At 40.6% G+C, this 12,576-nt stretch overlaps 1 protein-coding gene across 2 annotated transcripts in view; it reads right to left on the bottom strand.

The window, feature by feature from the left end:
• Positions 1–4,034: 4,034 nt before the first annotated feature.
• The window catches only part of LOC100948376 (guanylate-binding protein 4), a 21,164-nt gene continuing 12,622 nt past the window's right edge, over positions 4,035–12,576 (bottom strand). For both annotated transcript variants that reach the window (XM_003784281.3, XM_012801705.2), the window contains 5 exons: positions 11,480–11,760; positions 9,572–9,784; positions 5,692–5,794; positions 5,138–5,331; positions 4,035–4,308 (listed from right to left, as the gene is read on the bottom strand). In XM_003784281.3, the coding sequence (XP_003784329.2) occupies positions 4,087–4,308; positions 5,138–5,331; positions 5,692–5,794; positions 9,572–9,784; positions 11,480–11,760 (1,013 nt within the window). In that variant the 3' untranslated portion in view covers positions 4,035–4,086. The remainder of the gene's footprint in view (positions 4,309–5,137; positions 5,332–5,691; positions 5,795–9,571; positions 9,785–11,479; positions 11,761–12,576) is intronic.

Here is a 12,576-nt window from a genome sequence, read left to right as displayed (position 1 = left end):
CATCCAATCCATGATCTAGATATGTCTTCTCATTTATTATCCCATTTATTAAATGGGTCAGTTACATTACATGGTTTTAAGGGTATAGTCCTTAAAGATTTTTTTAGATTTGTTCCTAGGTAAGTTTTAAGTAAACTTTTTAAAATATAAATATTCATAGAGAAAAGTACACACTTCATCATGTACAACTCTGTGAACGTTCTCAAAGTAAGCACAAGCACATTGCCAGCCCTTACATCACAAATCAGAGTATGGTGGGAACTCTGGAGCCTTCCTCATGCCCCAGTTCGATCTCAACCCCTTGTCCTCTGTCCCATCAAGAATAATGACTACATAGGTGGCACCTGTGGCTCAAAGGAGTAAGGCACCAGCCCCATATGCCGGTGGTGGCAGGTTCAAACCCAGCCCTGGCCAAAAACTGCAAAAAAAAAAAAAAGAATAATGACTACCTTGCTTTGGCACTTTATATAAATGGAATCATGACGTATGTGCTGGTCATATCTAATACCTTGAACTTCATACTATGCCTGTGAGAAGTGTTCTGCTGGCTTTCTCTTTGGCCCATGTGTAGTGGCAACACATTTTGGCATATTGGTTTTAACAACTTATACCATGCAGCATCTCTCCTGTGTTTAGGGCCATTTGGGTTTTTTACCATTATTATTGTTATGACAAAATGATGCCACTTATATGAAACACAATTAAGCTGCTTTCACTGTTTCGGTGTTTCCGAGACCATCCCTGGTTTCAGCAGCACATCATCTTTGAACTCATTTTCCAGGGCTTATCTCAGTGCCAATGTCATGCGAAGAACCCAGTTTCCAGGGGTTTCTGTCTGGACACACGAGATACAGTATGAAACTTACATCAGTTCAAGAATGCACGTGTCTGGCCCGGACCTCCAGTCTCTTTCCTAAGAAATCGGTTTTGGAGCTTTCTTTGATATGCTTGTGTATCATGAACTTAGTCACTATCTTGTTCTATTTTGTGTTGTTAGAATATCTGAGGCTGAGTAATTTGTTAAAAAGAGAGAGAGAGAGAGAGATTCATTTAGCTCATCTGTAACAACAAAATCCAAGATTTGCCACCTGTGTCTAATAAGAGCCTCGTGCTACTTCTATGCATGGCAGAAAGTGGAAGGGGGAGGGGGAGGGCTGATGCAAAGTGATCACAAGGAGTGAAGGGAAGCAAGACAGGAAAAACTAAGGCAGCCTGACTCTGTGTAACAACCCATTTTCATGGGAACTAATCTATTCTAGCAAAAGCAAAAACTCACACCAGAGGAAGGGCATTTATTCTATTCCGCAGTGACCCACCCCTGGGCCTCTCCTCTCAATACTACCACACTAAGGGGAGCATTTTAACATGAGTTTTGGCAGGGAAAATCGCATCCAAACCAATAGGAGCCACCTATTGAGACAAAATTCAAATCCAGAACCAAAGACATGGATTTGCTTGAGACTGAGGGACCAGGAGATGCAGGGTAATTGAGGAGGAGAATAAAATCTCCCCATGATGGAGCAGCAGTACCCTTCTCTTCCAATGGACTTGCCATGAGTTTTTATAAACATGAGCATTTCCCTGTCTGTCAGGAATGTTGGAGTCTCAATACTAATATGAAACCAATACATTAAACAACTATACCCCCACATGAGGGAAAAACACAAGTAAATTCAAGTGGGGGAGAGGGTAGAGAGAAGGGAAAAAAGAGCAGGGAGCCAGCAGGTGTGCTCTCACCTACTGGCACAACGTGAGGGTAGACAGCACACCCCTGGGTGCAGGGTTCAACTACAATGTGAACTTTACCTTAGGAAAGCAAACAATGTAACCTAATCTTTTGTACCCTCCTAATAATCTGTAAAATAAATAAACAATCGGGTTGGAATTTAAGAAAAAGAATGTTGGAGTCAAATGTTAAAATAATGAACTTCCGTTTTACCTTTTATGGGATTTGCTATTGTTGGGATCTTATCACCGCTGAGAGACCACCACATACATGCAAGAACAAAGAGGTGCTTTATTTATTTACAAGCCTATGCCTGGGTCACTCTACCCTACAGCGTTGCGGCGGGAAGGGTGAAGACCAAAGTGAAGCCAGCGGACGTTTTTAGAGCACATTGAGGAATTACATCAGGTGTTTTGTCGGGAGGGGTTGCTATTGGCTAAGCTATTTCTGTTTAGGGACTTTGGCGAGGAGGGGGCTGCTTGTTTGTTCATGATAGACTGGCTCCCTTTAGGCTGACTGAACTTGCCCATGAGAGCCAAGGGCCGAGAAGCTGGTCCCCTTCAGACTGGCTTCCTAGAAATGCGGGGGAGAGTCTCCTTCTGATAGACTGATTCCACCTGGGCGACCTTGCCCAGGAGGGGGGGTTGGTGAGTGAGTTCCAAGATGGGGTTACATTAACCTTTTCATTCCCAAATGAAGTTACATTAACCTCTTCACTATAGGAGAAGAGGAAATTGTTAGCAAAAACAGCCACAGCTGCAAATAGGGCCCACCACTTCTTTGGAAACTCTGCAGCAATACCTACCACAGGAGGACAGAAGGATGAGGCTTAAACTGAACGGATGTTTTCAGGGGTTTGGGGCTTTGGTGAGGTTGCTGTACAAGGAACAGCTGCATGGGTCATGAAATGTTTCTGGACCATGAACACAGATGGCCCCAGTGGAAGAATGTGATAGCTAAAAGGGATAATGTTTTAGTAATCCTTGAACACATTTTAGGCAGTCTTTAGATGTTTTTTTTCTAAACCATGTTTTCCTTTTGCCAGAACAGAAAAGCAACTGATTTCCTAGCATGGAGCTCATTGTGTAAACAGCTCTTTGTTGCTTTCAGTTTCTATCTGAATCATACTCTGAGAAATGCTGTCCTGAGTAACCTTGAATTGGCTCAGGAGATTGTTTCCCTGGCTGGAAAAAGTTTATGCCGGGTCATTTTAAAGCATAATATGTGGAAGTGCGTACAATTTGGAGGGAGTAAGGGAGAAACGTCCTATTTTAGACTTCCAACACCTCCATTTGTCGTTGCTTTTCAAGAACAAGTGCACGGCACTCAGCTTTTTGGAATCTTTCTACAAACAGATTAGTCAGAAGCGGCAGATGGGCCTGTTGCCAGGGCTGACATCATGATCACAATTGTTATTTGTAGATATCTTCAATCCATTATCCAGACAGTAGACATAGTGATGAAACACACACACACAGAGTCATATCACTTCTTTGCTCAAAAGTCTGAAAATCTTCCTGTTACAGTGATAAAAATAAATATCCTGTCTCCACTCTGCGGCCTGCTAGATCCCACACCATCTGGCTCCTGCCTGTCACTCTCTAAACCTAGTCTATCAGCCTGGCTTGGTGGCTAATGCCCATAATCCTAGCACTCTGGGAGGCCAAGGAGGGAGGATCACTTGAGCTCAGGATTTTGAGACCAGCCTGAGGAAGAGCAAAACCCCCATCTCTACTAAAAATAGAAAAAATAGCCAGACGTGATGGTGGGTGTGTGCATTTGCATTTTCAATACGATTCCAACTGTTCACATGCTCAGTGGCCAATATTAGATGTTGCCAATTTTCCTAAACTATTACCCTGTCAGTGTCCTGTCAAACTGTTCTTTGCCCACCATAGAGGTGAACAAGAACCTCCTACTTTTACTTCATCGGTCTCTTATTATCAGTAAAATGAAACATTGTCATTCTCATATTTTTGCCTATTTAAACAATGTCATGTTGCCTTTTTCTAATTGACTTGCAAGAGCTAATTATAACTGAAATCATCTCTGGGACTATATTATAAATCGTAAATGTTTTCTTCATCTGACCATTAGTCTTTGTGCTTTACTTAAATCTTTCTGTGACTAATTTTGCTATCTTCTAACAGAGGCCCAATTTCTATAAATGATTAATTCAATCAACATTAAGTTTGATTTTTGTGGATATGAAGTCCTGATATTCTTTGTTAATTCCTTTTTATTATTAGACTTTTCCTTGAAGGAAAACACTGTGACACATACCCTGAAAAAATAAGCAATGATGTTATCCGGTATAACAAAAAACTTTTATTTTATGATTTCCTTGCCAGGAATTCAGCCTATAATAAACCTGAGGCGAGAAATTTCATCCCTGAAGCAAGAAGCTTACCAGCTCCAGGTAGGGCTAAAGTCAAAGCGTCGGCCACCAGATCAAGGATAAGTGAAAACACTGAGGGTTTTTGCTCATTAGTTCTTTTTATCTCTTCTTGTAGTCGAATTATCTCTTCATTTAAATCCTCAGATTTCTTTTGAAATCCTTCATTGAGCAGTTTTTCTTGGAGCTGTAAAGGAAGAATAATCCACTTTTGAAAATCCCCAATTTGTAGGAGTCAGAGTTTTCTATCTGACATTTTATTGCTTAAGTGGCTACCTATTTTGCTAACATCTTATGACAGTTTTTGAGAACTTTATCCAAAATTTCCAGATGATTGGGCGTCAGCAGTGGGGGTGTCCATGGCTTATACCTGTGTGACATTCCCTTACTGGAGGGAGGAGAGGAGTTTTCCTCCCATACAAAGAATGTGCTTTGGGAGGGATGCAGCTTTCATTCTAACTAGTGCTCAGTTACTCTGAGGGAGCAGGGCCAGGCTCCTCTCACAAACACTGCAAACTGCTGACCGTGGATACAATGCTACAGTTTGGGACAAAGAATGCATGTGACTCTCATATGGGCTGAATCAGGTAGAAATGGAAACATCTGAAGCAATTTCACAGCTTTCAGCATGCCTCATTTCACATCAGGCCAAACCTGCTACCTTCAGATCAGATGGATGTAATGCAGGTCTCTCTGATGGGTGTGTCAGGAATCTGCAGAACCTGTAGACTAAACCTGTTCACTGGGGCATGGTGAGAGCATCCTACAGTCTCCACACACAGCAGCCAGCACCCTGGGATGTCCCGTGTGCTCTCCAAGGGCTAAACGCTACAGAAGGTGCTGGAATCTGCAGCCTTATAGACTTCACTGGGATCCAGATGTATTTGAGGTTTTCATGAAATCTATACTTTCATTTTTCCTTCCCGAATTATGACTGTGCTTCAAATTTTGGACCTTTCCTTCCTGGGGAACCAGAGTTTCCCACTCAGGCGTTCTCAGGTTTCATCCAGACTCACCTGCAGCTTGTGCTCCAGCATCCTTTCGTGCTCTCTCATCAGGTCTTCCTGTTCCGTCTCCATCTTCTCTTTAAGTTGGGCTATGTTTTCTCGGAAGCTTCTCTCCTGAGCCTGCATCTTCTGCTCCAGCTCCTCCTGTTTCTGTCTTTGCACCAACATTTCCTGCTCAGCTGCCTCCTTCATGGCCCGTTCCGCTGTTTTACAAACGTTTTGCAGAGGAAGAAAATTACATTCAGGCCTGAGTTCTACCCACCTGAGTTCTATGCTCCTGAACTCAGAGAACAAATCAACTTTAAAAACCCAGAGAGGTGGACAATTGGGAATATGTGAATTCTCCACCAGACACGTCAGGCAGAGCATGTTTCAGACTGGAAAGGAAATGAACTGACTGCCCAGGTGTGAAGTCCCCATCTCCTTATGGCTGTAAGATTTAACAGAGCACGTGTTCTGTAACAGGATGAAGCTCCTGGTGTCAGGAAGATCCTTCTGTCTGATCAAGCAGAGCACACTGCAGGAACCTCCCCACCTTGTGAGAACTGAGCCCTGCCCCTCACCTGCTATGGCCTTCTCTCCAGTGGTGAGGGCTTTGTCTGCCTGCAGGATGGATTCCTCTGTAACCACCTGCTGCTGCAAGAAGTTCTGGAGAACCTCGTTTGCCTGAGGAACCAAGAAGGAGTTAGATCTGTGAGGCTGCAAAGATCTTGTCTTCTAATGAGGAAAGTAATGTTCAACAGAATTAAGTATGGAAATGCTGTATCCTCCTTAGGATCCCAAAGTGTTTTGTCCTTCCCAAGCCACAACAAGAGGTCTGAGTTCTTTATGGAGACATGAGGACCCTCCCCAGCAGCCCCCTTCCCAGCTCTCCAGCTCCTCTCCCAGGGAAGCTGCCACCACTGACCCCAGGGATCAGACAACCTGATTTCCTGCACTGCTACCAGCACTGGGCCTCCATTGTTTGGAATATTTTCATTCTTTTTTCTTTTGCCTGGATGCTGTGCCAACCTTTCTTACCTACCATAACATCTCTCAGTCCTTCAACTGAGAGTTCCCACCTCAATGCCAGAAAGCTTTCCAGGCTGCCTCTGAGGTTTTTCAAACCTTTACTGAGGTATGATAGATAAATAAAACTTGTATGCACTTAAGGTATACAACATGATGTTTTGATCTATGTATACACAGTGAAATAATTGCTACAATAGAGCCAAGTAAAATATCCATCATTTCATATACAGTTACCTTTTTTATGTTCTGAGAATACTTGAGATCTAATATCTTATCAAATTTCAGTATATAATACATAATTTTGATTAGAGTTACCATGCTAGAAATTAGGTGTTAAGAACTCACTTATAAATGAATGGTTGTGACATTTGGCCATTATCTCCCATTTCACCCCATCCCCCTGCCCCTGGAAACCCACATTCTCCTCTCTATTAATATGGCCTTGACTTTCTTCTTTGAAATTTCATATAAAAGTGATGCATGCAGTACTTGTGTTTCCAGGTTCATTCATATAGTAACAAGTAGTAGGATTTCCTTCTTTTGAAGGCAAACAATAATTCATTATATTGTATATGCATCTTCTTCACCCATCCATTTATGGATATATATGCACTTAGGTTGTTTTCATAGCATGGCTAATGTGAATAATGCTGCAATGAACATGAAAATACAGATATTTCTTCAAGCTAGTGATTCTGTTTCCCTTGGAAACATAACCAGAAGCCCACCAATAGCTGTTAAGAATAATAGATAAATTCATTAAAGTTGAAGGAATAATAGATAGATTCAGTAAAGTCGAAGGATAAACAATTAACATACAAAATAGGTGCATTTCTACACACTAAGAAGAAACTATCCAAAAAAGAAATTAAGGAAACAAAAATATACAGTAACATCCAAAAGAAGAAAAGACTTACACATACATTTAACCAAGGAGATGGAAGAGCTGTAAAGTGATATCTATAAAGTATTGATGAAAGAACTTGAAAAAGAGACAGAATAAATTGCAATGTATTCAAAGTTCATGGATTGGAGGAATTAATGTTGTTTGAAATGTCCATACTACCCAAAGCCACCTACAGGTTTAATGTAATCCTGATGAAAATTCCAAAGACATTTTTCACAAAAAGAAGAAAAAGTTTTGAAATTTGTATGGATGTATAAAAGATCCCAAATAGCCATATTAATCTTGAGCAACAAAAATGAAGCTAGTGGAATATGCCAGTTTCAGTGAAATATCCTGATTTCAAAATCTATTACAAAGATACATTAATCAAGTAATATGGTACTGGCATAAAAGCAAGCACATAACCCAGTACTAAAGAATAGAAGCCCAGAAAATAAACCAAGTAATTTTCTTTTTTCTTTCTTATTTATTTTTTTTTTTTTGGCAGTTTTTTTTTTTTGGCCAGGGCTGGGTTTGAACCTGCTACCTCTGGCATATGGGGCCAGCGCCTTACTCCTTTGAGCCACAGGTGCCGCCCCCTAAACCAAATACTTTTAAACAAATATGCCAAAAAACACGATGTGGGGAGGAGAGTGTCTTCAATAAATGGTACAGAGAAAAGTGAACGTCCATGAGCCTCATGTGGACCCTTATCTTACATCATACACAAATCTCCACTAAAAATGGAGGCAAAATTTAAACATAAAACCAGAAATAATATAACTCCTATAACAAAACACAGGGGGAAAGGTCCTTGCCATTAATCTTGGTGATGATTTTATGAATTAGACACTAAAAGCACTGACAAACATGCAAAAATAAACAAGGGAGACTTTATCAAACTAAAAGTTTCTGCACAGCAAAGGAAATGATCAACAAAATAAAAAGGTAACATATAGTCCAGTTCGGGGGTAGACAGAAGTGGGAAAAACTACTTATACACATATGCCCAGTAAGAGGCTAATACCACATATCTACCACTATTGAGATCTCATACAGCACAATAGCCAAAAACAAAACAACAATAACAAAAAACAACCCAATTGAGAAAAGGACAATGTAACCTAATCATTTATGCCCTCACATTAATCTGAATTCTTTTTTAAAGGGACAAAGAACCTAATAGGTATATCAAGAAAAAGATATGTAAATGGTCAGCACCCAAATGAAAATATGCCCAACATCACTAAGTATTGGGGAAATGGAAATCAAAACCACAATTTGATATTATCTCATATCTGTTAGAAGGACTATTATAAAGAAATCAAAAGATTACAATAATTGGCAAGGATGAGGATAAAAAGAAACCCTTGGATACTGTTGGTAGCAATGTATGTTGGTACAGTACACTGTTTCCTCAAAATTAAAAAGTTCTTTTTTTAGAGTATTATTTTTATTTTTTCAAATTAATATGAGGGTACCATTTTTAGGTTACATTGTTCTCACTTCCAGGGTAAAGTTCCATTTGTAGAAAAGCCTTCACCCAGAAGGAGTATTATACACCCTCACAATGTGCACATTAGCACACTGGGGAGATCCCACCCCATGCCCTCCCTCTTTCTGCCAAACATCCTCCCCTCTCTCCCCTCCTACTTCCCTCTACTCCTCAACTGGACTATTCTCATATATATATTGATTTCATATTAGTACAGAGTACATTGGATATTTATTTTTCCTTTCTTGCAATACTTTACAAAGAAGAATGTATTTCAACTCCATCCAGGTAAATGTAAAAGATATAAAGTCCCCATCTTTTTCATGGCTTAATAATATTCCACGGTATACATATACCACAGTTTGCTGATCCAGTCATGGAAAATTTAAAAGTTCTGAGTGTCTAATGGATGCCAAGTACACAGGTGAGCCCTCTCAGCTCTGCCACCTGCTGGCTTCGTCATCTCAGGCACATTACTAGCTTCTCCATGCATTACGTTTCTCACTGCCTGATATGGAAGACAGTAATAACCAATTTATGTTATTATGAGAATTAAACTGATAATCCAACAAATCACTTAAAACTGTGCCTGGTACAGAAAGTGAATGGTTCCTGTGTGTGAGCCATGATGCTCACCACCACATCATCATGGTGATCACTGCATACCGCTATGGTAATCTAATCACACCAGAGCCAATCAACTATCAAGTTATCAATGTCACTTGAGATCATAGTCTTCCTGAAGACAAAGTTGTTTCTTTCATGATGTCTCCTCCATACTGAGCACAAAAAACTACCCCATTGTTTGATAAATAAAGGAAATGATTCGTGTCACTTGGATTCCTGATTCTAAATCCTCTTTGGGAAGAAATATTTCTGGTTTCTTTAAGAGTATTTAACTAATTGCAAATGTAAAACCTAAAAATGTAAAGGTATCATTATGCTCTGCCTTCACTCCACAAATGGTGCTGTGGTCTTAAGACTTCCAGAAGGGGCAACAAAGACCCGCTTACTATCCTCAGATGTCCATCCCCCTGCCCCTATTCCTCACCTTAACTCCTTTCCTGGGCACTAGTTCATACTCCCGTTCAACCTTTTTCTTTGCTTCTAAGTAGAGCTCATGTCCTCCAGGAACAGAGAAAATCCCTCTTGAAATGCTTTCCATCAGAGGCTCTGAAAGACGTGAAAGCTTAGCCTGGCAATATTTGACAGATGCTTCTTCATTCTGCAGCATGAATTCTTCTTTCTTTTTTTCTATGGCTGCCTGCCAGGGAAACGTAGGAAAATGGAATGGAGAGAAAGTGTTAAAAGGGAAGGTCCAAGTGTGATCCTTTTAGAGGAGACAGTCTCATGGTCTCTGAGTGGACTGGGATGTGGGATGCAGAAGACTCATTTCCATCCCAGTTCTGATTACCTCTCTGCACGACTTCTGAAAAGTCACTGAATTCCTCTGGGATTACACCCAATACCCATAAAATTATGAGGTGACAAGATAAACTCCGTGTTCATTGAGCTATAGAATGATTATCAGAGACTCAGAATCCAAATATGAGTAATAGAAAGCTGAATTATTGCTGTAAGTAAAATTTCCTAGGAAATCATAGATCACTATGAATAAAAATATATGCATGGCAAATTAATTCCCCAGTAAGGAGTTAAGTCTATTCTGAAGAGAGTATGAACCATCTGTGCATTCTTTCAATAGAGGTTGGACTACGTGAGGATTTAAGAAAAAAAGTTATTTTGCCTTTTTTTTTTACTTGTAAATTATAGTCCAGCTGGATTTCATCATTATGAATTAAGATAATCTTGTCCTTTTAGGTCAGTCCAAGACAAACTGAAAGGCCCTTTCAGTAAATGGGCCTGTGTTAAGGAGAATCATGTTATCACATAGGATTTATCACCCATCGGTATCTGCATCCTGCAAAGTTCCTGAGACTGTATATACGATGGATGGAACCTTGTGACGAGATTATACTACGTAGCTCATGTTGAATTTAACAAATAAGGGGATGTTATTATGCATTATCCAATCACATGAATCCCTTATTTTTATTTATTTATTTATTTAAGACAGAGCTTCCCTCTGTCGCCACAGCTCTAGTGCTGTGGCATCAGCCTAGTTGATAGTAACCACAAACTCCTGGGTTCAAGTGATCCTCCTGGCTAAGCCTCCGGAGTAGATGAGATTACAGGTACCTGCCCCCCATGCCCAGCTAATTTTTCTGTTTTTAGTAGAGTTGGGGTTTTGCTCTTGCTCAGGCTGGTCTCATACTTGTGAGCCTCGCAGTGTGCTAGGATTATAGGAATGAGCCACTGTGCCTGGCCACGTGAACCCTTTAAAAGCAGTTTTCTCTACTTGCTGTCACAAGAGGCAATCAGAGAGATTAGAAACACAATGGTTTGATGCATCATTGCTGGCTGGAACACAGAGAGTGTTTCTCCAGCACCTCTATATAAATCTGAGCCCAATGACATGCTGTTTTCAGCTTGTGCTACACTAAGCAGAGTGCCTAGACATCCTGATCAGGACTTCTAACCACAGAACTGTGAGCTAATAATGGGTGTTGTTTTAAGCTGCTAAACTTGGCCTACTCTGGTGGCTCATGCCTGTACCCTACCAGCAACTCAGGTGGCTGAGGCAAAAAGATGTTTTGAACCTAAGAGTTTGAAGTTTCTGTGTGAGCTTAGGCTGATGCCAGGGCACTCTACCCTACGTGACAGCGTGAGACTCTATCCTAAATAAATAAGTTGCTAAACTTATGGTAGTTTGTTTTGAAGCAATAAAAGTAGTGACCGTCTTTTAGAAAAAGTGTGATCTGTAGCCCATAGAGCCCTTTCATTTGCAGGAACTCAGTTTATTTCTACCATGGTAATAAGATAAATATGGGGTCATAGACGTCAAGTTTAGGCATCACACAGAAGGGCTAGAATCAGGAAGGATAAATACTAAAAGTACCATGAGCTGTTTGTGGAACTCCCGTGTGTCATCTTTGAAGGAGTGTTCCACGAAGATGGCAATGGCCTCCCTCTCGCAGGCCGTGTGCACCTCCAGCAGCTCCTGGAGCGTGTCCGTGGGGAGCCTCGCTCGCTGCGCCATCTGCTGGCTGTAGTGGTCAATTGCCCTCTGCAGAGCTGCTGCGTTCTCACGCTGGGCCAGCATTGTCACTGCATTCTCCAGACAAGGCACTGACCCACTATTGATGGCATCCACGTAGTTCACCACCAGAGTCCCCAGCCCTGAATGGCATATATTTAGGAAACAGAGTTCTACTTACTTCTTTTCAAATTTTATGAATTGGCATTCTAAAAATTATAGAAACTGTATTTATATTTTCTCCTCTTCCCCTGCTCTCCCTTTTTCATCTTGCTTATGAATCCACCTGTTTATAATAACACAACTGAGTCTCCTATTCACTCTTTTATGGCTTTTGAATTCACCCCATTACAAAATTTAATTACTCACTGCAAAATACAGCAAAACCTCTGTAAGTTGAATACCAAAGTTACTGTCACAACTGTTAAACATACAGCAGTGATCAACACAAGAAATTAGGCCTACTATACTGACATGTATATATAGGGCATGTCCAGTCTATGAAACTTAGATCAATTTGAGGTGGTCAATGTAGGTACATGGTCAACTATGGAAGTTCTACTATATATGTTTAAGTTTCCTGGGAAAAATACTTTCTCAGCTAAATAAAGTATACATGAGTTTACTAAACAAGGAAAGTACATTACAAAATTTATGAGTCCTAGTTCCAAATAAAAATTCAAGTCCCCTTATAAGAAATGTCATAAGGAATTTTAAGATAAGAACATAGAGTATTGAAACAAGCTTGGATCATCTCAACATGGAGTCTGGGTGAATGTAGAGGTCTCATGTCAGGAAACCAGTCCTGTACTTAGTGACATTTAAGTTTGTTTCTCAAACTTTGTTTTTTGTTTTTTGTTTTTGAGACAGGAGCCTCAAGCTGTCCCCCTGGGTAGAGTGCCGTGGCATTACAGCTCACAGCAACCTCCAACTCCTGGGCTCAAGCGAGTCTCCTGCCT

This window comes from Otolemur garnettii, unplaced genomic scaffold, assembly GCF_000181295.1.
Source record: "Otolemur garnettii isolate 467f Iridium unplaced genomic scaffold, OtoGar3 scaffold00010, whole genome shotgun sequence".
In the NCBI taxonomy this organism is placed as follows: Eukaryota; Metazoa; Chordata; class Mammalia; order Primates; family Galagidae; genus Otolemur; species Otolemur garnettii.
This window is presented reverse-complemented; position numbering and strand designations above follow the sequence as displayed.